At 42.8% G+C, this 12,141-nt stretch overlaps 1 protein-coding gene across 1 annotated transcript; it reads right to left on the minus strand.

Annotated features, from left to right (window-relative positions):
• Window positions 1–5,543: 5,543 nt before the first annotated feature.
• B2M (beta-2-microglobulin) lies at window positions 5,544–11,749 on the minus strand. The gene is made up of 4 exons (XM_006170739.3): window positions 11,609–11,749; window positions 7,607–7,885; window positions 6,964–6,991; window positions 5,544–6,005 (listed from the first exon to the last, which is right to left on the minus strand). Exons 1-3 carry the CDS (start codon window positions 11,670–11,672, stop codon window positions 6,978–6,980), a joined length of 357 nt encoding a protein of 118 aa, XP_006170801.1. The 5' UTR covers window positions 11,673–11,749; the 3' UTR covers window positions 5,544–6,005; window positions 6,964–6,977.
• Between the last annotated feature and the right edge of the window lie 392 nt (window positions 11,750–12,141).

The raw sequence follows: 12,141 nt of genomic DNA on the forward strand, positions 1-12,141 counted from the left end.
GGTCAAGTCAGTAATAAGACTTTCTAATACCTTATATGGAATTAGGATTCAAACACAAGTCTGAGTCCAGTGACAGTCCCGCTTTAAATGTTAGTCCCTTAGAAACTTTGAATTTGTGGGGAAAACAGGTGGTGTGGTGGTTAAGACGCTGGACCCCCACAGGCCAACTGTGGTTGGAGTCCAAGATCCGGTGGCTTGCTTTCTCACTTTGCCTTTTTCTCTATCTCTGGGGAGCACAAATGCCCTACAAAAAACTTTTAAAAATAAATAAATTAAATTAAATAAGTAAAAATGAAACTGATCTTGAAATGGGAGTTAAGTAGCATGTGTTTTGTTGGCCCAGCACAAGAAATTAACAGGAAACACAGTAGCAACCGCTACCCCGCCCAGATCTGGCTCTGTGAGCTGTCCTCAGGTTTTGCATATTTTGCTGCTAACAGCTAGCACCCGGATTACCCTAATCCTTGCAGATTACCCTCAAACACTAGAAGTATGGGGAGGATCTTTTATACTTCACCCTATTTTGCAGCCCTGTATAGCCCATATACCGGGAGTAGCGAAGCTCAACTCCTTTGCTTGGAAACAGGACAAACTCTGAGGTGTATTCTCTATTCTGGGGCTCCCTGCATGGGCAGGCAGAGTCTGAAATGACATCCTCGCTTGAATTTTTCCCACTCCCTATCCTTCACCCTCCTATGTCCTTACTGTTTTTTCCTGGGAGCCCGTTCTTTGAAATCTTTGACTCCGGGATGGCTTCTGCCAGAACTTGACCTGTGACACTCACAGACTCTTCAGGTGATGACAGTGGCATGCACACCTAGAGACAGCTATGGATGCCTAGGCCATCGTGTCAATTTCGGGTAACGCCATTGCCTTGTGTGGCAGCAGACGTCCTCTCCGGGTGTTCTCTGTGAACGGTACAAAGAGGAAGTGGCCCGTGGAGGAGGGGAAGCCTGCGTGGGGATTCGGTTGGGCTTGGGTGCTTTACCAAAGGGATACAAATATCTCAGTTTCTTAGACTTTTTAATCATCTTTGTTTTCGAGAACCACAGAAGATGAATCACTCCATCCAGCTAATGAGAGAAGATGTATAGAGTTCAGTGCAGAGTAAGTTCCTGACACAGGATCCACTGTTTTTTTCATTGTGTTTACTCATTCTTTTCTTTCTTTTTTTTTTTTTAAGAGAGGTTTTTTTCTACAGGGCGCGTGCGCTCACCAGAAGGACAGAGAGAGACAGAGAGACATAAAGTGAGAAATCACCACCCGGGGGGAATGGCCACACTGCAACCTCTTCTCCTCTATTCTCTTCTTGGATCTTGGGCACGCATGCACACACACCCAGAGTGAGTTTAAGCCACCAGGTCCGGGACTCGAACCACAGTTGACTACATGGGAGTCCAGCAACATAGCCATTATGCTAACTGCTGGTCCCTACTCATTCTTTTCTTTGCGATCAGTCCTTCTTGTAGCTCTTGGAAGTGTCAGAATAGTTTTTATGCATAATGTTTCTAATCAAGTTACTATCAGTCTAAGATAAACTGAGGCAAAGTATGTAAAGTAAAAGGAGTTTATTTGGGGCTGCCCACAGTGCAGTAGTTAAAGAAGTCAGATCCCACATGACCTACCTTGGTTCAAATCTCAGTCTGGCAGCTTGAAAAATATGCCAGGCACATATGTGCATGTGTGCCCCAACTCCTAACAGAATGGAGACACCAAGAAAAAAGTTTGCAGAGTCACCACGTCCCATTGAGAAGTTCTCTCTCTCTCTCTCTCTTCTCTCTCCTCTCTCTCTCCCTCCCTCTCTCTCTCTCTCAAGCACTTGCACCCTCTGGCAATTAAAATAAAGGTGAGAAGTTTGTTCTAACCAAGTTTGAGGTACTGCAGCCCAGATGCAAACTGGCTGGACATACTCAGGTTGCCCCAAATATGTGCACTGAGGTCTTACGGTCCTCTGGCAGTTCTTCTTTCTTTTAAAGAAAAAAACACAAGTGCTGCAGGGAATGCTGGGTGGGAAGGTTATACCAGTTGTTTGGGAACAAATATCCTCGGCTACTAGAATCAACAACAAGGGTGGCATCAGTCCAAGGTTGGACAGGTAGTCTCTGGGCAGAAGTCCTGACAGAAGTGGTCGTAGTAGCCAAGGTTCAAGCACAGTATCAAGACTCTGTTAAGGGTGCTGTCTCCCCCCAACACACACCTTGTTCGTGGAAGAAATAAAGAAATAAATTTTTTTCTAAACAGTTCCTGTGGAAAATTGCAATGTTTTTGTGTAAAGTTGTGTTATGGTGAATCTTTCTTTAAAAAAAGTTGTTTTTTTTAAATACCAAGATACACATTCAATTAAGATTCAAAAGTGGTCTGTATATGACAATTCAAACTTGCTTGCCCCCTGGGAATTAAAGTTAGTGAGAATTAAAAATTCTAATTTTATTTTCTTTTTGAGAGATCTTTGTTATAGGGTGCATGCACTCGCCAGAGAGACAGAAAGTTATAAATCACCCCCCCAGGGGCATAGCCATGCAACAATCCCTTCTCCCCCATTCTCTTCCCAGGATCTTGGTCATGCATGTACATGTTCTTGGTGTGAGTTTCAAGCTGCTGAGTTCAGGAATCAAACTGTGATCAGCCATGTGGGAGTCCAGCAACATAACTACGATGTCATCTGCTGGTCCCCAAAATTGTAATTGATATATGTAATTCTACATGCCAAGTATACAAGAAAAATTAAGATTTTCTTAAATTGCCAGAGGGCACATGAACTCCCCAGAAAAGACAGAAAGACAGAGAGATGGGGTCATGACCACCCAGTAGGGGGTAGTCATGACACAATACCTTCTCCTCCATTTCTCCATTCTGTAGGGATTTTGGCTACACACACACACCTGGTGTGTTTTTTAAGCTTCCAGGGCTGGCATTTGAACCATGATCAGCAATGTGGGATCCAATTCCCTTAACCACTAGGGTACCGGGTTGCCCTAAGATGTGTTTTTGATGAGAATTATGGGAAAGACATAAATATGTACTTTTTAATTGAAAAAATGGATAACTTTGTCTGATTCTGAGGTTATTTAAAGTTGTTTCCAAATGTAATTTTTTTTGGATCCAGAAACAGAAAGGAAACAGTAAGTAGAAAAGAGAAATGTGGAGGGGAAAAAGTTACAGGTGTGAGGATATGTTTTTGGTAAGGAAGGTTAAAAGAAAAAAAAAATTTGTATGAGAAAGAATTTTGTGTAATAAGATAAATTTTTGTTCTAAAATAAAATGACTAAAGTATTCCCATATGAAAAGAGGAAATGCAGGGTACATGGAAGGTTTAAGCAGGTCGTAGAAAGTTCTGGGGTTTTTTTGTAGGATTTTACCAAAGGGCACGTGCACTCACTAGAAAGAGAGAGACAGAGAGGAAAGGTGAGAAATCACCCACCAGAGGGAATGGCCACAAGCAATCTCTTCTCTTCCAATCACCTCTTGAGATTGTGCGTGCACCCAATATGATTTTCAAGCCAGCAGGTCCATGACTCGAACCCCAGTCAACCACGTGGGTGTTCAACACCTTAACTACCATGCCACCTGCTGGCCCCTAAGTTGCAGAAAGTTTAAGTCATAAAGGATCTGAAAACTTTGCAAAGATTTCTAAAATTTATTTATACATGTAACAAATCTGGTCACAAAAGTGTTCTGTATTGAGTATGGAAGTAGAGAAAAAAAGATTTTTCTTCCTTCAGAATATCAGTCCCCGTGTTCAGTTGAACTCCTACAAGTCTCCCCCCATGTCCTCTTGCTCCAGTGTTTGTCATGACCAAACCTGCCATCCCTCTGGAAACCCCAGGTCCCACAAACCAATCAAGAAAACTGCTACACACCAATTCTCAGTTCAAGCAAATGGCTTCCTCAACATTTTTTGTTGAGGAAGTTTTTTCATTGCTCCTTGAACACTTTTTCCTGTCATCTAGTTCTCTGGGTATACTTAATGCTATCTTCTTATGAGGATGTGTTTTCATTGTTTGAGTGCACATCTGCCCCTCTACTAATATAAGCAAATTGAGCAGGGTCAGGTTTTATTCATCTCATCGGTACCAAGCACTAACTCACTCAAAATCTTGGCCAAGTAAACAAATGCATAAAGCTGGCCATCATATATAAACCAGGCTCCAAAAATTTTCAATCTAGTCTTCATTCAAAGTGTATCTATTGATTGCTAAAATATTAAATCCTCCAGTTCCCTTTGGTTCCTCTGAGTCTGCCTACTCCTGTGTCTTGGCTCACGGTACAGAACTGAAGGATTTGTGACACAAGTATATTTTATTTGTGAGAAGAATGAGAATTTGACTGCCGATTTTCCTTTACAGCAGAACTCTGATGAATATTGAAAGGGATATTTTTGTATCTCACGCTTTACACCAGTGCATTACACTAACTTTGGATTGTCTGGGATGACTTGGGCTCATATCCACAATACTTGGTATAAGGTAGTAGATTGTTGGGGGGGAGGGGTCTAGGATATAGGGCAGGGCTAAATACCACGCATGTCTGCTTCAAGTAGCAGATACCACAGATCCACACAGTGTAAAATACTATCCAGCCAAAAATCAACTTTTGCAGATCATTTCTTCTGTAAAACAGTAGGTAACTTTTCTTATGTTTCATTCTTTTTAGTGTACTAGTTCCAGAAATTCAGTGTATTTCTTTGACTTAACATTAGTTTCAGGAAAAAAAAAAAAAAATCCTTGCTACCTAGAATTTAAAATCTGTTTTATGGTAACACTAGGTAATGGCTTTGTGAAATTGAGAATAGTTCTGGAACAACTGTGAAAAGAAATGTCAAATTACTGATGGTTATCGCTGCCTCACATAAGTATGAAATTAATGTGTAAAGAAGCCCATTCTTTCATGTTAAATACTTGGAGGGAGAGGGGAGAAAGAGAACCTTTTTTAAAAATGAAAATAATTTCTGCTGTTTTAAAATTTCTTGATTATTGAATATGAGACCCTTCTAACATGACTTGAGAAGTTGTACAAGCATAGGCAGAAATATTTTCCTGTTTACATTTTTTGTTTTGGGGAAAATTGGTAGGTATCTAATTACTGTTTACTTCATTGTTATATTGCAGTAAAAGCTAGTTAAAAGACTTGAGACACCAGCAGATGGCGTGGTGGTTAATTAAGGGTGTTGTATTCCCTCATGGTCGACTGTGGTTCGAATCCCAATTCTGGCAGCTTGCTTTTTCATTTTCCCTCTCTCTCTCCCTCTCTCTCACTCTGTCCCTCTCTGGTCAAATTAAAATAAATAACGTTAAATAAAATAATTCTTTTTATAAAAAGGCAGAAGCCAGGTATCCCAGTAAATAGTTATGTCACCCTAAGTCATTCAACTTCTTTGGGCATCATAATCTTCATCTGTAAAATGCAAGTCACTGAGACCCCTCACTAGAACTATAACTTATACACAAGGAGTTCACACTCTTCTTGAAAAGGCACTTAGAGATCATTTCTCTGCTTGAAAATGAAGGAGAGAGCGAGTAAAACATATGAAACTGAACACAACAAATTTGGCCATTGTTTTAATTAAGAAATAAAAATATACATAAGCTAGTATCACACTTTAAGATATGAAATTTATAGTTCCGTCAATTATAACAAATTTCCAATAATCCTGTCAATTATATTTCTAAAATTTTACCCCAAATTGTCAGCAGAGTATGCAAATTAGAACATGCACAACTGTTTTACTATCCAGCTTTTGTGTACAGAAGAGACAGGAGAGTTCAGATTTGACCAAGATGTTGATGATGGACATGAGAATTTTCTTCTTCCCACGTTGAGTTACCATAGTGCTCTTGCCAGGCCCCCAAATGAAGACAGAGCCCAAAGTAGAACTGCAAAGATTATACCTATATTTGTATCATTATAGCCTCACCAATTTTATGCATAAAGTATATAAGCATATCAATATTAAAAAGATGAAAACAATTTGGAATTAGTCCCATCCAAATGAGCTATCTTCAGATCTGAAAAAAGGAGAGGAGAGGATGGTTAGGAAATGCATTTATTTTCTTTGCATTCTAAGTCTCACTACCATAATTGTTTAACTTCTACTGTGTAAATCACCCCTTTGAAAGAAATAGCTGCAGACAATTCTCCAAACTCGTTTCAAAGAGCATATTCCATTAGTTTATAACACCGGTTCTTCTAAAACCTTAGAGGAAAGAATGCTGGTATTAAGAGAGTGTGTCGTGGATCTAGTGTTCGGTAACTGTGTGCCTGGGCACATGACCCCACCTCTTTGACGTACTCTCAAATCAATTTCCCTGTCCTGGAGTACAGCAGGAGATTCAAATGAGTTTTCAGCATGAAGTAACCAGCCAGTAAATTTCACTGAAAAGCTGGATTTCCTACCTCTACACTCAATTGAGGAGACATAAAAATCCAAGTCCCTCCCTCTTCCATGCTTCTGGAGCTCCCTGCAGATAAATCTATTATGGGATTTTTTCCATGGAGTTCTAAGAGTCAGTGTCCATTTCTCTCTAATGGACTGGAGCTTCTAGAAGGCAAATAGTACCTATACTCTGGGGCTGAACAGAAGAGTGAAGGAATAGGATGTCTGTGAACTGGGGAACTCCCCTCTTGGGACTGAAGAATAATACACCTGCTATGCAAAGGAAGAAAGCTGTTTGTTTTGGAAGGCCCATTTCTCTGCAGAGATGCCCACGGTGGAAATAGCAGATAGTGTGAGTAACCGACTGCCTTTGTTCAAGTGACACAATGGCAGCACCTCTGTCCTCCCTTTAGAGTATCTTCATGCCGTCCCACAGGGGAAGGGAATAGGAGCCTGTAGGATTCTTCTTTGCCTAAGGAAATACTACCTGATTAATGTTCTCCACACAGTGAGTGTTATTGTGTTAGATGTGTCTATAAAGAGCCCCCAGAAGAGTGAAACAAAATGTTATCTTAAGGTCAAAAACCTACCTCCATGATGCTGTTTAGTTGTCTCGGTCTAAGAAGATGGGAGAAAAAAAAAAAAGGAAAACATTAACTTTTACTTTGAAAATACTATGTCCAAAAAATATCTAAACCTGTTATAAAAATACAGTCATATGAGGCTGTCAAGGCTGATCATGCTACTGCATAGATGAGGGAAACAGAGCCCAGAAAAGTGACTGCTGTTTCTAACCCTGAATGCTCGTTTCGAAATACCCAGTAAGAACCAATCTCGTCTACTAGCCTCAGACCCCAGTCCAGCCATAGAGTACAAGAAAAATCTAGGATTGCCAGGTACATGATGGTGAAGCATACAGGCAAAGGACCAGACTTCCCTGAGACACTCGTTGGTATTATGTATCCATTAGGCTGTCAGGAAAGTCAGAGGAAGCCAGTAGATAAGAAGTCTTGCAAGTGCACGTGCTACTGTTCCCTGCTCTCACTTTAGGGAAATTACTGGGTCAGGGGCAACGCTATACAGAGGGCTCATGGCAGGTGTCATCAGTCAGAGCCTTAAGACTATTCTCTAACAATCTCAGTATGCAGATTTTTTAATGTCAAAAGTAGCTTTATGCTTTGGCTCTACTAAAATACATCTTTTGTCAGCTAAGGAAAGAATTTAAAAACTTACCCCACACAACTACTTCCGGATTTTTCAAAGTGACATGTTTCACCCGGCAGCTATATTGGTCTTTGCCATTGGGTGTGAATTCACTGTGGACCAGAAGATAGAAAGACCAGTCTTTACTGAAAGACAAGTCTGACTGCTCCACATTCTCCATCTTCACTCCGTTCTTCAACAACTCGATTTCAATCTGAGGTGGATGAAAGCCAGATACGTAGCAGTTTGGGTAATTTGGCTTTCCATCTTCAGCTGGGTGACGAGAATAAACCTGAATTTTTGGAGCACCTGGAGAACAGTGAGGAAAAATAAATGAAGTCTTTCAGTTGGGGCCAACTTGATCTCAATCCAGATCATGTACCAACTGTTTAAAATTGATCATTGATTTCTCCTAATTTAATTTCACCTTTGGCAAAATGATTTCCACTTTTCCAAAAAGCTACCTCATTTTAAGGTATAAACCATGACTTACAATAGTGTCTTTCCCAGATATTTCCCTTGTATGTGCCTTTTAGGGTCTTGCTTTGTTCTTCTTTTTTTCTAGTAGAACCTTCTAGGAGATTGTGCTGAATTTTTAAGAACCTTTCTGTATGGCCAGCAAAGGTTATGTCATTGCTGGACTCCCACATGGCTGACCACAGTTCAAGTCCCAGATCTGGTGGCTTACAACTCATGCTGGGCATGTGTGCATGCCCAAGATCCCAGGAGGAGAATGGAGGAGAGGGGAGTGTGGCATGGCCATCCTCCCTGAGGAGGCGGGAGGAGGGGGTTCTCACTTTCTCTCTCACTGTCTCTGTCTCTCTCTGGCAAGCACACATGTCCTAAAAAAAAAAAAGGAACCCCTCTCTAGAGGCTTTTAAGAACCTTTAGTGGCTTCCTTAACACATCACTCAAGAGCCTACATTAGCCCAATCTTTTCAAACTTCATTTCTCATTTCACGCATCCTCCACAGCAGACACAATGAATTGTTCATATTAATGGGATCCTGCTTTAGGCCCTGTGAATCTTTTCTTATGTTTATTCCCCTCTTTGGATTCTCGATCTACACCCTTCTGACTTCTAATGTGTGTCAGGTGTCAAGGTGTCAAGTGCAGTGACCAGCACTCAGCACCTGCATCGTGGGCTGCAGATGTCTTTACTATGGATGAACTCAACAACTTCTCTCTCAGATGGACTCAGTTCAATAATCTGTCCCTGGACATCTGTACTGAAACACACTAAAATCGGGACCAATAGATGGTGGAAAAGTTACATCGCTGACTCCCACGTGTCCAACCACAGTTCAAATCCCAGATCCAGAGGCCTGACACTCACACCAGGCACAAGTACACCAGTGCCCCAAATCTCGAGAGGATAATGGAGGAAAAGAGGTTGTGGCATGGCCATACTCCTGGAGAGTGATATCTCACTTTCGGTCTCTCTGTCTCTCTGGCTAGCGTATGTTCCCTGTAATAAAAATTTCTCTCTAAAAAAAACCAGAAGTCAAGCGATGGGGCCGGCAGGTAGTGTGTGGTTAAGGCACTGGACTCCCACATGTCCAACAGTGGTTCGAGTATAGGACCTGGCAACTTGCTTTCTCGCTTTCTCTTTCTCCCTCTTCCTGTCTCTCTCTGGTCAAATCAAAAAAAGAATTATAATAAATAAAATCAAATAAGTAATATTTAAAAAGAAAAGTCAAGGGGCCAGCAGGTGGTATAGTGGTTAAGGCACTGGACTCATATGTGGTCGACACAGTTCGAGTTCTGGACTTAAAACTTAAAACTAGCTTAAAACTTAAAACTAGCTTAAAACTCATGCCAGGTGTGTGTCCATGTGTGCCCAAAATCCTGAGAGGAGACTGGAGAAGGGATTGGGGTGTGGCCAACCCCTCTGGAGGGTAATTTCTATCTCTCTGTCTCTATCTCTCTGGCAAGTGCACATGCCCTATAGCAAAAATCTTTCCAAAAAAGTCAAAACATCATATTAATTAGTAGGAAAGTATTTTGATATATGCAGTTAAAGGAAATGGAAGGCATTATTTCTACATCGATCATGTACTTAATGTGACCAAATATGAGTTCAATATATTGCCACAAACTCCTCTCATGGTCTTGCACCTTGCTTTACATTTGTAAGGTATGCCCACCCCGAGATGACATAAGTGAAAGCTGGGATCGCTAGTTATCCTGAGCAGCTGGCCACCAAGGAAAGGTTTAATATTATATACAGCCTATGAGCTGGAGGGAAGGGTAGAACCAGCGGAATTACACATTGCAAAATAAGTAGCAAAATTTGAACAGAACAGTCACTAACAGCTTCCAAATAACCAGTACCAATACCTGGTTGATAAATAATATCTATGATAGCAAATATGCATATTGCCCACTCCAGGGGATGGCAGGTAATGAAGTGGACCATCAAGCTGTCTCAATATAATGTTCATATACTTAGCAACAGGATTGGAAATCTTCAAAATAATATTCTTTAAGAATTATTTTATTCAACTTTATTTACTTATTTATTTATTTATTTTAATTTGACCAGAGGGGGACAGAGCAAGCAAGAGAGGGAAAACGAGAAAGCAAGCTGCCAGGTCTGGGACTCAAACTGTGGTCGGCCATGTGGGAGTCCAGCACCCTTAATCACCACACTACTCACCAACCCCCAAAATAAGATTTTTTTTAAATGTCCTATTATTTTAAAATATGACATCATCACCAGCAAATATCAATAATGGTGTTGATACATATGTTATTCTTTATTTTGTAAATAAATTGTGTTCAAATTAATTATCACTTTCTCATGGTCAAAACACTGCTTCCCAGGGGTTTTGTCGGGGAGAAAGGACGAGATGGCCTAGTATATTAAAGGCTCAGGATCTTCAGTGTCTTGGACAGTCCTGGAGGAACCACCTGAGATTATTCTTATCTCTGTCTTTATCATCTTCCCGAATTTGAGGAACCTTTGTTGTTTTCAAAACTGAAAGTGGCGTAATGGCTACGTTGTGGACTCCTACGTAGTGGATCGCGGTTGGAGTCCCTGACCTGGTGGCTTAAAACTCCCACCAGTAACGTGTGTGTGCCCAAGACCCAGAGAGGAGAATAGATAACGGGCTGCTGCGTGGCCATCCCCGCTGGGAGATGATCTCTGTTGTCTCTCCAACAAGCTCATGTCCTCTATAGCAAAAATATCTCTCAAAAAAAAAAAAAAAAAAAAAAGTGGAACCTCGTGGAGGGAACCAGACAAGGCACCAAAGAGGAAGTCCTCTGTGAATAAAGGCAGCCGAGGTCCATGGCCTCTGTTTTTTTCGGCGGGCAAACTCTCCCTGATTACAACCAAAAGCCATAAAGGCCCTGCTCCGACTCTATTTCGACCCTAATTGCCTGCCATTTATTCCCTGTGTGTGATTCAAGCGCTTAAAATCTTGGTGCCTCAGTTTCCCCCCCGTGAGACGCGCATGATAACCACAGGATTTTTACATCCTAGGCGCGTTTTCAAAATTAAGTGACATGAAGTACCTAACGTCCTCGGCACACTGTCAATAACAGGTAGCTCTTAGGATCATCGCTGAAAGCGACACGGATCGGGAGTGAGTGAGTTCCTGCTGCGACAGGACTTTGTAACAGCGCAAAGCAGCGCCAGGGTTTCCGCGGACTTGGGTCCGGGGCGAAGCCGCAGCCCTCCGGGTCCAGGCAAGCGGAGCTGGGCAGACTGCCGGCCCGGGCGTGTCTCCCAAAGCCGCACATCTGTCCCCACAAAAGGCGCCGCCGCTCCGAAGCGCGTTGACGCCGCCCAAACTTTACCCCGACTCACCCTGCCCAGGCTGGCTGGAGGTCTCCCCGCTCCCCGCGGGAAGGGGCAAGAAGCCCGCGTGCCGGGTTCGCATCCCCTCCCCACTTCCCGGCCACCCCAATGCTTCCCTAGAGACCGAGTCCCGGGGGTGGCCGAGAAAGGGACAGAGAGTCAGCGCCCAGAAAGCAGAAAAGGGTGGGGGCCGGAGAGGGAGAATTAGCGGAGGAGGGGACACTTACGTTCTACAGCGTCCAGCCCTGACAGAGACAGCGCGAGCAGCGCCAAGGCCAGGTAGGGCGACATCGCGACTGCAGCTCAGTCGGTGGCAGAACTGCGGGGAGAGCCGCGCGCGCCTACTTATAGCTGCCGCGCGCACAGCCAATCAGGACTCAGCCCACCGAGCCGTCACCAGTCGCCTAGCGCTCTTCGCCAGGCTAGGTTAGGCACAGGGACTTTCCCGTTTTCAGTTTCAATTTCTCACAAAGTCCCGTGATGCAGAGAAAGGCATAAACCGGAGTAGGTGAACTCACTTGTAAATCAGCGATTTCTGACCTGGGGGGCGCCCTGCTCAGTACAGGATTTCAGGCTGACGCCCGGTCAGCACCCTCGCTTGCGAACTGACCCCAGAGGTGCTGAGTGACTGGCCAATGGCACACCATCCAGTTAAGGGCCTAGAACCTGTGGCTCTCATGAGAGAAAACTGAAGCCTAGAAAGATCAAGAGCTTTGAGTAATGTCTGGCAGAACTAGAACTTCGGTTTATAACACTGTAG

Source organism: Tupaia chinensis, unplaced genomic scaffold (assembly GCF_000334495.1).
Source record: "Tupaia chinensis unplaced genomic scaffold, TupChi_1.0 Scaffold148874_1, whole genome shotgun sequence".
Lineage (NCBI taxonomy): Eukaryota > Metazoa > Chordata > Mammalia > Scandentia > Tupaiidae > Tupaia > Tupaia belangeri.

Coding starts and splice junctions, on each gene's coding strand:
- B2M (XM_006170739.3), bottom strand. CDS start 11,672: ATGTCGCCCTACCTGGCCTTGGCGCTGCTCGCGCTGTCTCTGTCAGGG. Junction 7,886..11,608: donor AGGGCTGGACGCTGTAGAAC/GTAAGTGTCCCC, acceptor ACTGTTCTCCAG/GTGCTCCAAAAATTCAGGTT.